The sequence below is a fragment of the Osmia bicornis genome, chromosome 2 (genome assembly GCF_907164935.1).
Source record: "Osmia bicornis bicornis chromosome 2, iOsmBic2.1, whole genome shotgun sequence".
NCBI lineage: Eukaryota > Metazoa > Arthropoda > Insecta > Hymenoptera > Megachilidae > Osmia > Osmia bicornis.
The window spans coordinates 8,492,051-8,505,553 of NC_060217.1; the positions used below are offsets into that span (position 1 = coordinate 8,492,051).

At 41.7% G+C, this 13,503-nt stretch overlaps 1 protein-coding gene and 1 long non-coding RNA gene across 2 annotated transcripts in view; one reads left to right on the forward strand and one right to left on the reverse strand.

Moving 5' to 3' along the window:
* Positions 1–13,503, forward strand: part of LOC114875635 — a 37,849-nt gene that overhangs the window by 6,029 nt on the left and 18,317 nt on the right. The gene's annotated exons all lie outside the window — the stretch shown is intronic.
* Positions 1–13,503, reverse strand: part of LOC114875627 (tolloid-like protein 1) — a 39,448-nt gene that overhangs the window by 3,499 nt on the left and 22,446 nt on the right. Inside the window, exons 2-9 of the mRNA XM_029186110.2 lie at positions 10,004–10,156; positions 9,689–9,893; positions 8,691–8,966; positions 2,387–2,779; positions 1,995–2,173; positions 826–1,056; positions 544–768; positions 9–479 (exon numbers count right to left, since the gene is read on the reverse strand). Of these exons, the coding sequence (XP_029041943.1) occupies positions 9–479; positions 544–768; positions 826–1,056; positions 1,995–2,173; positions 2,387–2,779; positions 8,691–8,966; positions 9,689–9,893; positions 10,004–10,156 (2,133 nt within the window). The remainder of the gene's footprint in view (positions 1–8; positions 480–543; positions 769–825; positions 1,057–1,994; positions 2,174–2,386; positions 2,780–8,690; positions 8,967–9,688; positions 9,894–10,003; positions 10,157–13,503) is intronic.

A 13,503-nucleotide genomic window follows, 5' to 3' on the forward strand; every position in this document is an offset into this window, starting at 1 on the left:
GATCGCACCTTTCATGAAGGTGGCCGAAAATCCAGCCTTCTGTACAGATCCGTCGCTGACAAACTTCACCAGAAGTTTGTTACCAGTGGACTTAATGTCCGGTGGTATTTTGTAGCCACAGTAAACCCCGATCAACGGAGAGTCCGCGTTGTGACCATCGCGTACCTCGACGTAGTCGTAAACGCAGTTGTCGTGGTTCTCGATCTCGAAGGACTGAAACTTTAACGCCACTTGGAAATTCTGTGGCACCGACAACTTCCACACACACTCCTTGCTCGATTGGTAACCATCTGGATAGTTGGGTGACTCGAGGTGACCAGTGTCGTCGAGCTCGATTTCACCACCGCAAACGGCCTCGTAGGACGAAGTAAAGCCGCGCTGCCCGCTGGTCTGATGACCGGATGTCACGTATGTAACAAGCATTCGACTTCCGGTAGACACGATCGGATCCTGGATCTTACCATTGCCACAGTAACGACCTGCGACGAGATTAAATGAATTTAATGTAATATTCCTGAAATCGGGATGCTGTTATCAGCTTACCTAACACTTTACTCTTGTGCCAGTATCCGTCTCTAATCTCCAAGTAATCGCTACGACAAAGATTGCTTTTAAGTATGTTCAACGATGTTATGTTCAGGACTATTCGTTCTCCGTGGGTCGCTGTGATCCTCCATTCGCAACGTTCACCTTCTGTCGAGGGCGATCCGTTCGGATGAATCGGAGACCCGAAGCTTCCGCTGTTTTCTTGAAACGTTCTGCCGCATTCTGTCGAAAAGGAACAATGAAATGGTGATCGATGAATTTTGATTTAAGGATACTTACTGTAACATTTGTAGAGAAGGTTGGTTTGAGCGATATCACCCTCGCTCAGACGAAGCCTTTGACCAATCTCAGGACGTTTCTTCCCGTGACTCTCCATCGGAAGGATGGTGTCTAGATAGGTGCCTCTTGAGAACGTGTTCTTCGCGTAGTGCATGATCGAATCATAGTCGTAGGGCAATCCGAGCGAATTCACTTCCTCCTCGGTCAATTTGTTGAAGTTGTACTCCTGACCTAGAAATAGTTTCCTTTTAATATAAAATTATAAGAATCATAGATTCCAGTGTTAATTATCAGCTTCTGACGCGATAGGTGTTCTAATTAATTAAAGAGAGCGGGTCGTGTAGGTATCCCCGTGGTCGTTTACCAAGTGTTACTCCATCGTTATCGTTTCGACTTGCTGTTTGATCATCGAAATGGTCGAACAGTAGCCTGGACGAAAGGACAGTAGCTTCAGCCGTGTGGCAGGTAATTTCGGGATACTGTGTGACGTTTTGTCAGAGGGTCCACGGCTCAAGGTGTAATTTCAGAGCGTAAACAGATGGTGGTGGTAGGTGGGTGGGTGTTGGGTACCGCTAATTAAACAGCTCGTTACCATTCCCCCGTTATGAGTATCCATTAATCGGGACGCGATCAACGTGTCCGGGGACTGTCATCCATTGCGTAAATATTAGAATACCGGTGCCCGATTAGTTGTCATCGCTAATGATTAGTGAGATTTGCCCGGCACCCTCGGCAAATTGGTCCATTAATCTGGAACGGAAAGCCGTTCGCCACGAAGGCAAACGTGACGTCGTTTCCGTTCGACGATAGAATCACGATTCGAGCACGTTCGGTTTGCGTCTTCCGCTATCATCCTTATCACGTTCACCAAACATTCAGAGGGTGTACGGTATTGTCGAAGAGTTGGCGAAACGCGTAGCATTGGAAACGTTTGACACGATAGAAGTACGTTTAAGTTGGCTGGCAAAGATCATTAATATTCGGTTGCTCGTCGATTTCATCGAGACACGGTTAGGGAAGTTCCACCCCTTGTAGTTTGATTCGAGTTATCGGAACTGTTATGAGGGAATCGTTTGGTACGTCGGGTAGCTATTGGAGGGAATTTCGAGGGTGTACGTTTCGAATGATCGAATGGACGATTTTATAATCGAAAAAGGGATTCCACTTACCAGACATGATATTGTCGCGAATGATCTGTACATGACGATCACGATCGGGTCTGGTGTGCTCGTGCCAAAAACCGACCACGTGTCCCAGCTCGTGAACGACTATTCCAAATTTGTCGCAGTTCTTCCCGATGCTTATGGCTTGAGCACCGTTCCCTCGTTTCCCGACGAACGAGCAGCATCTGCGGGATTGTTTAATTTTTCTTAACGAATATAACAAATGAAACGACTAAAGGAAGTTTCTAACGTCCTGTAGAAATTGCATAGTCCTGTATTTGATTAGATTTTACCTCGATGGTATTAAACTGCTCTACGAACTTCCGAAACAACTGATCCTTCCTTTTTAAAGGAAAGTTACTATTCGGTGGTTTTCAAGCACGCGTTGGCAAACTCACCCGCACGGTCTCTCCGTGAAGAGTATATAATTAGGATGCTCCGTGGGTACTCGCTCGACAAATTTAACGCAAGTAAAGTTCTCCCAGTGTCTCATGGCCTGCTTGAAGAGGGCTTTGTGCGCCCCGGAAAAATTCCCATCGATCTCGTACGGGATCACCCCGTCGTCCCATACGCGTTCCTTCCGGGCTGTCGCGGCTCTTCGTCTTCTGCTCGAGAATCCGTGTCTCGTTGTGCCGCGTTTGTTCGCCAGATACTTCGGCTTATGTTCCATGTCGTAGAATTCGATCGAGCGCAATTGCCGATCGTGCAACGAAACAACTTCGTCGGACGAGTCGTCGAAATCGCGTCTGACCAATGGTATCTTCCGACGACGATGTCTACGTTTGCTCGTTCTGAAAATAAACGCATTATTTCCCGAAATATCCTCTCCATTAAGGGCAACAAAATTTCAAGTTAATCCTTCCTATCTTCTTTTTACCAGTTATAGCGTAAATAATGCTAGTGGAACGGGGTTGAACTACCCCTTTCTTTTTTTCTTTCTTTCTTTTTTTCTTTCGCCGAGGTAAAAATGAAAAGCTGGTCTCGCTTAAGAAAAAAATCTCGTAAAAGAGAAGAGGAAGAAGAAGAAGGGGAGGAAAAAAAGAGGAAAGAGAAGGAACACGAAACACCGGAAAATTTACTCGCTAGCGGCGCTGAACGCGAGGCTCGTTAAAAGACTAAGACCGGAAAATTTACGGCACAAAGCAACCATCAAATGTTTTAACGTCGCCGGAACAGTGGCTCGTTAAAGTCGGAAAGCTTTCTGTTATTAATACGCTATTAGCGTAACATTGAATATTACTATCGGCGCTAGAGGTTTGTACGCGGCCTGGCCCCATTATTGTCCTGTAAATAGCAATTTCATCCAGCGTCTACCATCGGGGATCGTATCGTAAAACGGCCAGACGTTTCAAGGGATAATCAACATTGGTCACCGGTTGTTGACAAAGTAAATAACGGACAGATAACCGTGCAAGTTCCTCGGCCACATACTCGGTTCGGTACTCCAATTCCAACGAAATAGTTTATGGACGTTACGCGAATTGTTATAGCTTCAACGTGAACCTATACCAAGAATAAATAAACGTAGAGAATATGCGATAGTTTAATGGAATGACTGGGTTGAAAGAAATACGGATATAAAGGATGAACAAACGATACAAAGGAAATTGAAGGTATTTTTTCCAAAAAAAACAGGTGTTCACGGTTATAAAAATGCCCACGAAATGTGGCATTGAAACGGGACAGCGCTCGTGAATCGTATGTACCGTGGTTTCATGGTTTTTTACGATATCAAATGAAATTGCTGCCGTTTCGAAACGGACGATTGCACGGGTCCCCGTTGTCAGGGCGAAAAGCAATCGTAACATCGCGAAAAGCAATACGATTGAATTGAAACGCGCATACTTTGTCAGAAATGAAAATTTATTAAGCTTCACAGAGTCGTTTGATTTTGCAAAATTTTCGATGAAAAACCGTCCTTCGTGGAGGACTGAAAATAGAGACTTCGAAATGATTTTTCTTTACCAAGTTGTAAGAGTTAAAATTTTTCAATTGTTTTTTATCATTACACCGGTGCGCTGTGTAGTCTGTCGCGCGGAACACATCGGAAGCCCGACAACATCCAAACACGAAGAGACACGGTTTAATCGTGTCCCCTTGTTGAACGCGACTAAGCTGCCGATGTCGAGTCCGCGCGAGTAAACGAGAGAGAAGAAAAGCTGGATGAGTGGAAATGAGAGAGGAAAAAGCACGAGGGGAGTGACACTTTGGAAAAATAATTTGCCCCCCTCGGCATCGCGTAAACATCGGAACGAGCTCACGCGTATGCCCCTCGTTTATTAGTACTAATTACCGCGGGGGCGTAATTCTCCGCGGATCCTCTATCTCCCCACCGCAGCAACGGTCGCGAGGGTGAACCACCCTTGCAGCGGCGACTCTCGACCGTCAAGCTATGCGCTTCTGAATCGGCCTGGCATTACAATTAATTAACGGAGCCTCGAGCCGAGCGAGTTTCATTAAGGGTGCACCGTTGCACCAGCTACGAAGAAACGAGAGGCGAGACGAACCGACCTCATCTTGCACGTGCATATCGTTGAAATTCTGTCCTGCCAACGAGAAAAACACCGTTTAGAGCTGGTTGCTTTCTTTCAACCACCTTCACAGACGATCTTGAATGCTTTTACGATCGTCACTGATGTACAGCTACGGGTCATCTCGAGTTTTATTCTTCGTTTCTTTGTATTTTGAAGAAATTTTATTTTGTTTATCTGAGGTTGTATTCGTTTTGCGAGTCGCAAGGGTGGTTCCGCACCTGACACAGAGATGCCGCAAACATCCCCAAACTTTTGATAGCCTTCTTTATACCTTTCGAAGGTTAAACCGTGTAGTTACAGGTGGCTCTGTAATTTAGTTTCCCTCTGATGGTCCTCTGAATCGAATCGTTCAAACTGTTCAAGATAGTTCAGGACACTATTGATTGTTGCAATTACTCCTTCCCGAATTGTTATCCAATTTACTTTATAGAAAAATGAAAGTTTCCTAGGTTGAAGAATACATTTTTTATTTCAACTTTTGTTACATCCCTTTACATTCGATATCTTTGAATATCTACCTACCCCCTAGTAATTTGCATTTCTCAAAGAATTTTCTTCGCCGTATATTTTTCTGTTTCCTCCTACCAACAAGATCTTTTCAATATTCAAGATCTTTCCCATGCGGCTTGAATTCTCAACTCTTTCCTCCCCTCTATCTCGTTCATAGTTAACGCAACACGTTTGATGCAAGATACAAGGTGTAAACGTGCATAATGTAAGATTCATGGTGAAGCACTTTAAAACAGTTCAGTTTCCCTTCTATTGAATGTAATTCCAAGGAATTGCTCTTTCGTTCGTAATACTTGTCGGCGAACGTCGCGGTTCAGTTAACGAAGTAGAAGAAAGATCATTTGCGTTAAAGCGATTTGCGCGTGACGTGTTTGAAGTATGAAAATGAAAAATGAACGCAACCTGTCGGGAGAATAAATCGTGCCGGTGATCCGGGATTTAGGAAACCCTCAGAATGGGATAACTCGAAGATAATTACGAAAAGAAAAGTCCGTAAAGTTTATTACACCGTCGTTCGTTTTCCAATTTAGAGGAAATATATTTCCGCGAATTGTTTCGATTCTAAAGGAGGTCCGAAAGCCGGCACGATACCTCTTGCTTAATACCGTGTCCAGCAACAAATGGCACGAGCAACAAAACCCGAACACAGTTGTTTCGATTGCAGCGATTTTGTAGGGGGTTACCGCAAATGCAGTTCCGGATATAAAACGTAACGATAATCGTGCGATTCACTCTAATCTCGGAATCCATTAAATCCCTATGTCGAAACTTCCCAGCTTTCGCGGTTCGAAGGTTTAAATAGGTTCTACCCCTGGTAACAAAGTCAATAATAGCTAGTACTTTTACGGTAAAAGGAAAGCTCTTACGAAAGAAAATTATTTATACCAATTAAATTCTTTCGGTATTAACTTTTCATTGCAATATTGAAAAAGTTGATAAATATTTGACAATCGCTATTTGCATTCGTGCGAATCACCAGAATCCCTGCAGATTCCATTTGGTAGGGGTGTTGGATTCATTTGCAAAGTCATGCGACTCAGCTGCACACCCTTTTCAAAATGTCATCCTTCCTCTTTGCCACGGCATTCAGAGAATGGCTTTCGGTTCCATCGGCCAGCACGACGTGGATTTCAATCAAACGATCGCGAGACGCATAGATCATTCTATTAGCTTTGACGTGCGCTAGTTACCACCCCTTCGAATGTCGATCCATCTCCACCCCGTAACGAGCGAGCACCGCTATCGTCTCCTCTAACCAGCAAGCAATAAACCACAATATAATATATCAGTGTCCTCGCCATACCGAAATAATCCACCGGCTCGCTGGAATTCGACGAATTCGTGATTTCTCATCAATCATCCTTAATAAAAACACGGCTAGGCTCGCGGGATCCTCTATTTTTCCCACCCTGCGAGTTCGTTCAATCTTATCGTTCTTCTCGCGTACGCTTTTCCCTTTGGTGACACTCGATGCATGGTGTATTTTTTCAAAATTTCAAACGATTTATTCCGAGTGTCCGAGCGTAAAAAGCAGCAAGCAACAAGCATAATCTGGAAGGCAGGATAGAAAAGAGATCCTTCTCCTCGGGGAGATACAACGGAACGGAAGATAGGGATTGCAGAACGGAAATCACGAAGGACAGCGGAAAATGATGAGTTACGGGAACCGATCCACTAGCGATCGAACGACGTATTCGCTGAATACGAAATTTTTCCCTCAGCCGATCTCGATAAATCACTCTCCTCTCGTCTTTCTACGTTCGAACAATTTTTTTCTTTTTTCCCATGGCTTCTCCGTCGTTTCGTGCCTCTCTGTGCGCGCCACTTTTTGCCTCTTCATTCTCGAACAAGTTGAAACGAGAACAGGGAGCAATCGAGACGGAGAGAAAAAGATCGATAGGACGAGGGCTACCCCTCGTGGCCACGATCACCTTCACGGATCTCTTCAATGAAAAACGCTTAAGCCCCGATTAGATTGGACTCACGGTGAAATTAATGCGTCTTGCCCGTCCTTTCTATCCGATATACTCGAAGACGACTGAAATTTACAACTGCCAGAGGATCTGCTCCTCGCTCGAGGGCCAACGGAAAAAAGCGGCCCTCAAAAACTTTCTTATCGCTCGGTAATTAATGCGTTTCTCCTCGTTTTTCTTAATTGGAATTTCTTCCCGTTCGACGTTATTACTTGTTCGATTGAACCAACGGCAAAAGTAATTGATTCTTTACTCTTCTTTTTTACACTCCTTGGAAAATGTTTGCTGATTTAGTCTTTAGTATGTTAAAAAGAGATTATATTTCAGAGCCAAATTGTAATTAACATAGGATAGATGAAAATATTAGGGAATTAAGTGTCATGGAAAATGTGAAAACGCAGTTTCATTTCGTTTCGTTTCGTTTAAAGGGTGGTCGATGGTGGAGAGGCGTACACGTATAGAGATGTAGGCTGGTAGAAATTTCTGCGGATACGAGGCTTAACCACGTCAAAGGTATCAAGTCCGGCTTGATCCTCTCCAGAATTCTCTGGAGCTTCATTGGCGAATCACAGTGCGATCGTGTTTCACGGGTGTCGGATACAGGCTATAAACAAACGCTTTCGTAAGCCTATTTCAAACGAGAAATGGAACCGAAAGAGCCCTGACCAAACCTGCTGACTATCGAGCTCGATGTCAGGAAGATTGACGAGAAAATTAGATCAGCTAATTCCCATGGCTAATTTAAACGTATTCGATAATTTTCTATGAAATTCCAACGACGTATCTCGAATATAAAATTGATTTCGTTCATTTTTACATTTCGAAGGGTACGAAAAATGATTTTCACGAATAGATTTTCCCGAGTGCTTATTTTACCCTTTGTGAATTTCATCCCCCATTGCTTTTCATCAGAGACGTACATAATCTATACACAAACACAAGTACGACCGATCAGAGACACCGGTGCCGATGCTGACAGGTTATTGGCAGTTTAAGGGCTGAAAATGCCCGACCGGCAGTATCGGTCCCCATTTTCTAGCTTTACGGTGACGGCCATTGTTATTGGCATAGTAGCTCTAGCAGCGGAAAATTGTTGATGATAGGGAGGGTGCGAGTTAAAGCAGCGAACTCTATTATCGAAGCCAGCAGCAACCCACTCCATTGGATATCGAATGCTTTTTTTTTTTATTTTTCAATTTCTGAATGAATGTTGGACGTTAAAGACCTCTTGCTAAACTGGGTCAATCATTCTCTTTTATAGAAAGTAAAATGAAAACCTTCGTATTATTAAATGTTGTAAGTAAATTGTATTTTTATTGTCAAATAGTTCAGCTGATTAAGTAAATGTTGTACAAGTTTGTGATTGAATGAATTGAAATTTATCCGATTCTTTCTTACAAATTCATCAAGCATTAATATCTCCTGGAAAGTCTAACAAGTACTATAAATTTCTAAACCATTGACCTGACAATAACTTCCTTTGATAAATGTGTTTTGTTCCGTGGAATTGTTTCCATTGCTTTATGCGCAATCGAATTCGGATGAGTTTCTTGTTTCCCTTGCACGGGTTACTATTATTTCCCAGAACTGTGTGATCTTTAAATTTTCATTTTCCTCGCTTCCGGGCTTTTTTGATTGTTCAATATCGCGGATATTAAAAATTAAAAGTACCGCTTCGATCATACCTTCTACGATGATGACGTCGATGTCGTCTCTTCGATACGTTTTGCGTGCTGTTTTCCGGTTGAACAGTGAATACTTCCTCGATATTCTTCATATTCGCGTCTTTCATTTGATTGGTGCTATCCGTGCTCGTGGAAAAGTTATCGAGTTCGTGAGATGTTCTCAAAAACGACTGTTTCGATTTCGTCGCGTTCACGTTCGATGCTGTCTGCGAAACATCGTGGTTCTGTTTTCGAGAAGAGTGCCTCTTTTTCGTTGCAGGAGTCGTCGATTCCAGTCTGCAATTTTCAGATTCATTTGAAAATTTATAATCCTTTGGATGAACTTTAAATAACTATATTCGCTTAGAAATCCAGAAGCTTTAATCTTTTAGATATCTAGAAATTCATTTTAAAATTCAATTAATTAACGTTAGAATAACGAAGCGACCGACTTCAGATTTCTCATTTCAAATTATAGAAATTCTGATGTCTTTTATAGAGACGAAAAGTAATTTGATATACTAATTTATATTCTATCTTTGGTTTGTTTATTTTTTCCACTTGTTATTTTTACAAACTGAATATATTTTCATGATAAACGTTCAAGAATGCTTTAAAATTCAGTGGAAAATACGAAACACGCACAGTGCAAGTTATCATTCGTTGTTAATTAACATCGCAGACAGTGAAATCACCTTAGTGCTTTTAATTAGTTCACGCATGAAAACATCTTTTCGTGACTTTCGAGATAAATTTTATCATTGTTGTCATTACTTGCTCGATACTTCCTACGTCGTATAAAGTTGAAAATATCAACTTCGAATTAATTTATAAATTAGGTCGCGTTTTAAAAAATATTCCGCAAAATGAGGACTCGTTTTTACGATTTTAATTACTTTTCCAATTTTACCACTTTTTTTTTTCTCAATTTTCCAGTACGTTGCGTGGATAAACAGCCGCGGTCTAATCGTGATACTAAAAAACGTGGTAGTAATTTTCGCAGAAAACTTTGGTACTACCTGAATTCGACTCCTTCGTCCCTGACACCAGGCCTGGCATCGTCGTTCCTCGCTTTAAAACTGAATCCACCCTCGAGCTCGCCGTCCATGCTGTATTGATTCCGGTCCACCATAATTGGTTCGGATTTCTCTTGAGAAGCCACGATCTCCTCGTTCTCCTGATGCGGCTCGTTAGCGTCGTGCTCATTTTTAAATTGAAGGATCTCTGAAACGACACCTGTCGCTAGCACACACACACATACATCGAGCCACGACGAGATAGAATCTAAAAGAGGGTGCATCTTCGTACGAGAAAAAGAGAAGAATCTTTTTTACCTGTAAGACCCTCTTCTTCAACCTGGAGACCCTCTTTCAGTACCTCGTCTCGATACTTCTCCAATTCTTCGAGATAACTTTTGTTCAGCTTCTGCTGTCGCCATTCTGTTTCGTATTTGATGTTCGGCAAAGCTATGTCGCCGAGGAAACCACCTGAAACAAGGATATCGAACGTCCATTTATTTAAAAATACACTGCCAACAATGATATTAAATTCAAGACAAATAGTTGGATAATTAACGAAATTTCTCACTTCATAAAGCACCCTATTCTTATTAGTATCCACGATCCCTTCAAACAATCTGACGAATATTTTTCATCATACGCGTTTGACAAAGATTGAACATTACCCTCGTCTGGCCACGTAATACTCGAATTTACATTCTTGTTAGCACGTGATTCGAACGTTTGGTCGATCACTGTCCAGATGTCTTCTGGCCGATAACAAGCGGGTTTACAAGACACTGGCCTCGCAGTGCATCGCATTATACAGTGGCCATTATCAGCGTTCATAAATCATCGGACGTGTTATCGGTGAAAAGAGAGTTTGTTCGGCTGCAGTTGTTGCGACCGATGTAAACAGCTTGAAGCGTTTATCGGCTATCGGGATAGGGAACGAGGAGAGGAAAATGAGGGAAAGAAAGAGACGAGGGGAGTACGTAGATGTCTGTATAAAAGAGAATGAAGAAGAAGAAGACGAAAAAAAAGGAAAGAAGGGAGGAATGGTAACGGGACGTTCTGAAAAATCCAATAATAGGATTAAGGACATGAGCGACGAGTTCTTTGCCGCTCTTTGACCCGCTTTCACGAGGCGTACTGGGAAAAGATCTCGTTTACAATGGACAAAGACCTTTGGTTACAGTAGAATTCGTAGAGGAGGAAAGAAAAAGGAGGATCACGCAATTTCATGGTGGTCACTCGTTCGATTTCTTAATGACAAGGTTAGGTCCTCTCCGGTGGGATAATTAAATGATCGAACCGAATAGAGGTGGATACCGAAGCAGGGAATTTCGTCGACGTTGCTCTTCTCGATGTTGATTCATTTAAATCGAGTGGATTCGTCTCGCGAGCCTCTGTCCCCTTTCTCGAACGATAAATTCTCTTCGAGCAGGAACTGGGAAGCAAATGAACAGAGGACAGATGGCTTTATGCAAATTTCCCGGTTCATTGTAAAGGCCGTGTTGTTATGTTTATCGAGATGCTAAGTTACTACGGAGATAACGAGTAAATACGAGGGAAGGAGCAAGAAATTATTTGAATGCATTTATCAGGAAATGAAATGTTTAAGAGGGATGGTCGAGGGTAACTATACCGCTGGAAAATTGATGGACGAACGTGGATCGAGGTTCTTCGACAAAAGTAACTTGAATTGAATAAAAATATATAAATTGATAATACATAGTAGATTTTCTAGGCTTTGTTCTATTGTTTCGTTGAAATACAAACTCCAAAGTGTCATCCTATCAATTCGCTAAAAATAAAATACATCTTGACCTTTTTGCTTTGGCGAACGAACGGACAAGCTGCAATAAACATCGCACGATTGAGCATGATCGACGATATAAATTATACATGTTACACACGTAGGTTCGGTGTTTCGGGCAAGTCTGGATTCATGGAACATGCATGAAACAAGCCGGGAGGGCTTTTTCGCCAGATGAAAACGTATAAACGTCTAATTCGGCCTGACTTTGGCGAGCATGATTCCACGATCGCGCGAGATTGCAGCATTCTACACGATTCGTTCGATTCTTTATTGCCCTTTGACCGTAGCCGGCAAGCCGTTTCGCTCGGTATCGTTGACGAAATACTCTTCTACCGAGGCTTATCAATGTTTTCAAAGCGGAAGGCTATACTCGGGAAAAATTCTCAATTATTTTACGTGCAACCGTACCGACGTTGCACTCGTTACGATTAATCATTTTCTTTGTTAACGCACGCCGCTCGAATTCTCTCGAGCGTGCTTCTCGTGACAAGTCTCTACAACGTGTACATATCTCGTTTTAATATATTCCTCGTTGCTGATACATTTAGGTTTTATCTCTGAAATTTATAGTTTCCTCCATTCGTGTTTTCGATGGTCAGATACGTTCGTTCTAATCCCAAGAAATAGGTAAAGCGATTATTACTAAATCATATTCTTGATTTTAATTTTCATTTTTATTTCAACCGTTCAGTTCCTTTACAATCTTCCGAATTGCATAAAATTGTGCTCGCGACAAAGAATCCTTTCGCGCGGCTATCATCGTGCCATTTTTCCTTTTATCGAACAAAAGATCCTTTGGAACGCGGACATTTCCTGGTGTAGTTTCCTAAAGTGTTTCGGTTCGAATTAAAATTTCTCTATGGTCGATGGTCGTTTCGAGGACAGGGAGAAGTTCTCGCTCGTTTCACCGTATCACTTGTGTATTCAGAAATATCCGTGCGGAATTGTTCGCGAACTGCTTTGCCACAGCATCGAACGGTCTGGTATTAGCAGAACTTTTCCGAGTGTTCGATGATACTTGGCGACGATTTGTGTCAACGACGCCGTTGTTACTTCCATCCGAGATTCTTCGTTCCCGTTCAGAAATTCGGTATTCGTAGCCATTGAAACGGCTGTAAAACAGAAGTTCCACGATGAAGATTCAGCAAATAACGCGTTACTCGAAATTGATATTTGTTATATTAAAAATTATCTGTTTCTTCTTTTTCCTATAAAACCGATATCTTCGTTAAAAGAACACTCTAGAAATGAATTTCAGTGGAAATTTCATTTCTTACGTCCTTCTTCGTAAAAATATTTGCGGAAGAAGAGTTAGAAAGATGTGGTATGATTATCAAAACACGTGTTATCCTATACGTCTAGTAATATATTCAGTATATTCAGTATTCCATGTAGCACAAACAAGTACATGTTTGATCAGCTGTAGTTCTGCACGATATAATGTGATACAGATCGATTGGATGCTATTAAACATCACGTGTAATTAATATTGTAATATAATTTAAAAAAACGCCACAGTGATACATTGTTAAAGAAAACCTCGGTATTAAGTGCACCTGTTAACAGTTGAGTTATTCCAAGAATTTACTGAGATAATACATCTTGGGCTACGTAGAGTTTTGAAAGGAAAATGAAAATATTAATCCAAGAAACATCAACGAAGCAAATTGGAAGAAAAGATTCATTTTTGCAAAGAATTTATTTCTAAAGAAAATAATTTTTTCATTTTTTTTTAATAGGAATTATACATAAAATATCGAAAGCTGTAGTGTTTGCGCGTTTCTTCGATCATTAATCCGTCGAATGTTGCTTCTGACCGGAAATATGAACAGGAACAAACGTTGACTTAAGATCGCATAAATATTGATCAAGCACTGATGCACAGTTCAAGATTAACATTAAATACAAGTGTTTGCACCGTGTCAATATTAATTCATTCGACGAAAGTTTGCTCTCGATCTTTCAATGTTTCCTTCTTTCTCACGCCGGTGTAATAATAAGAATAACGACGAAA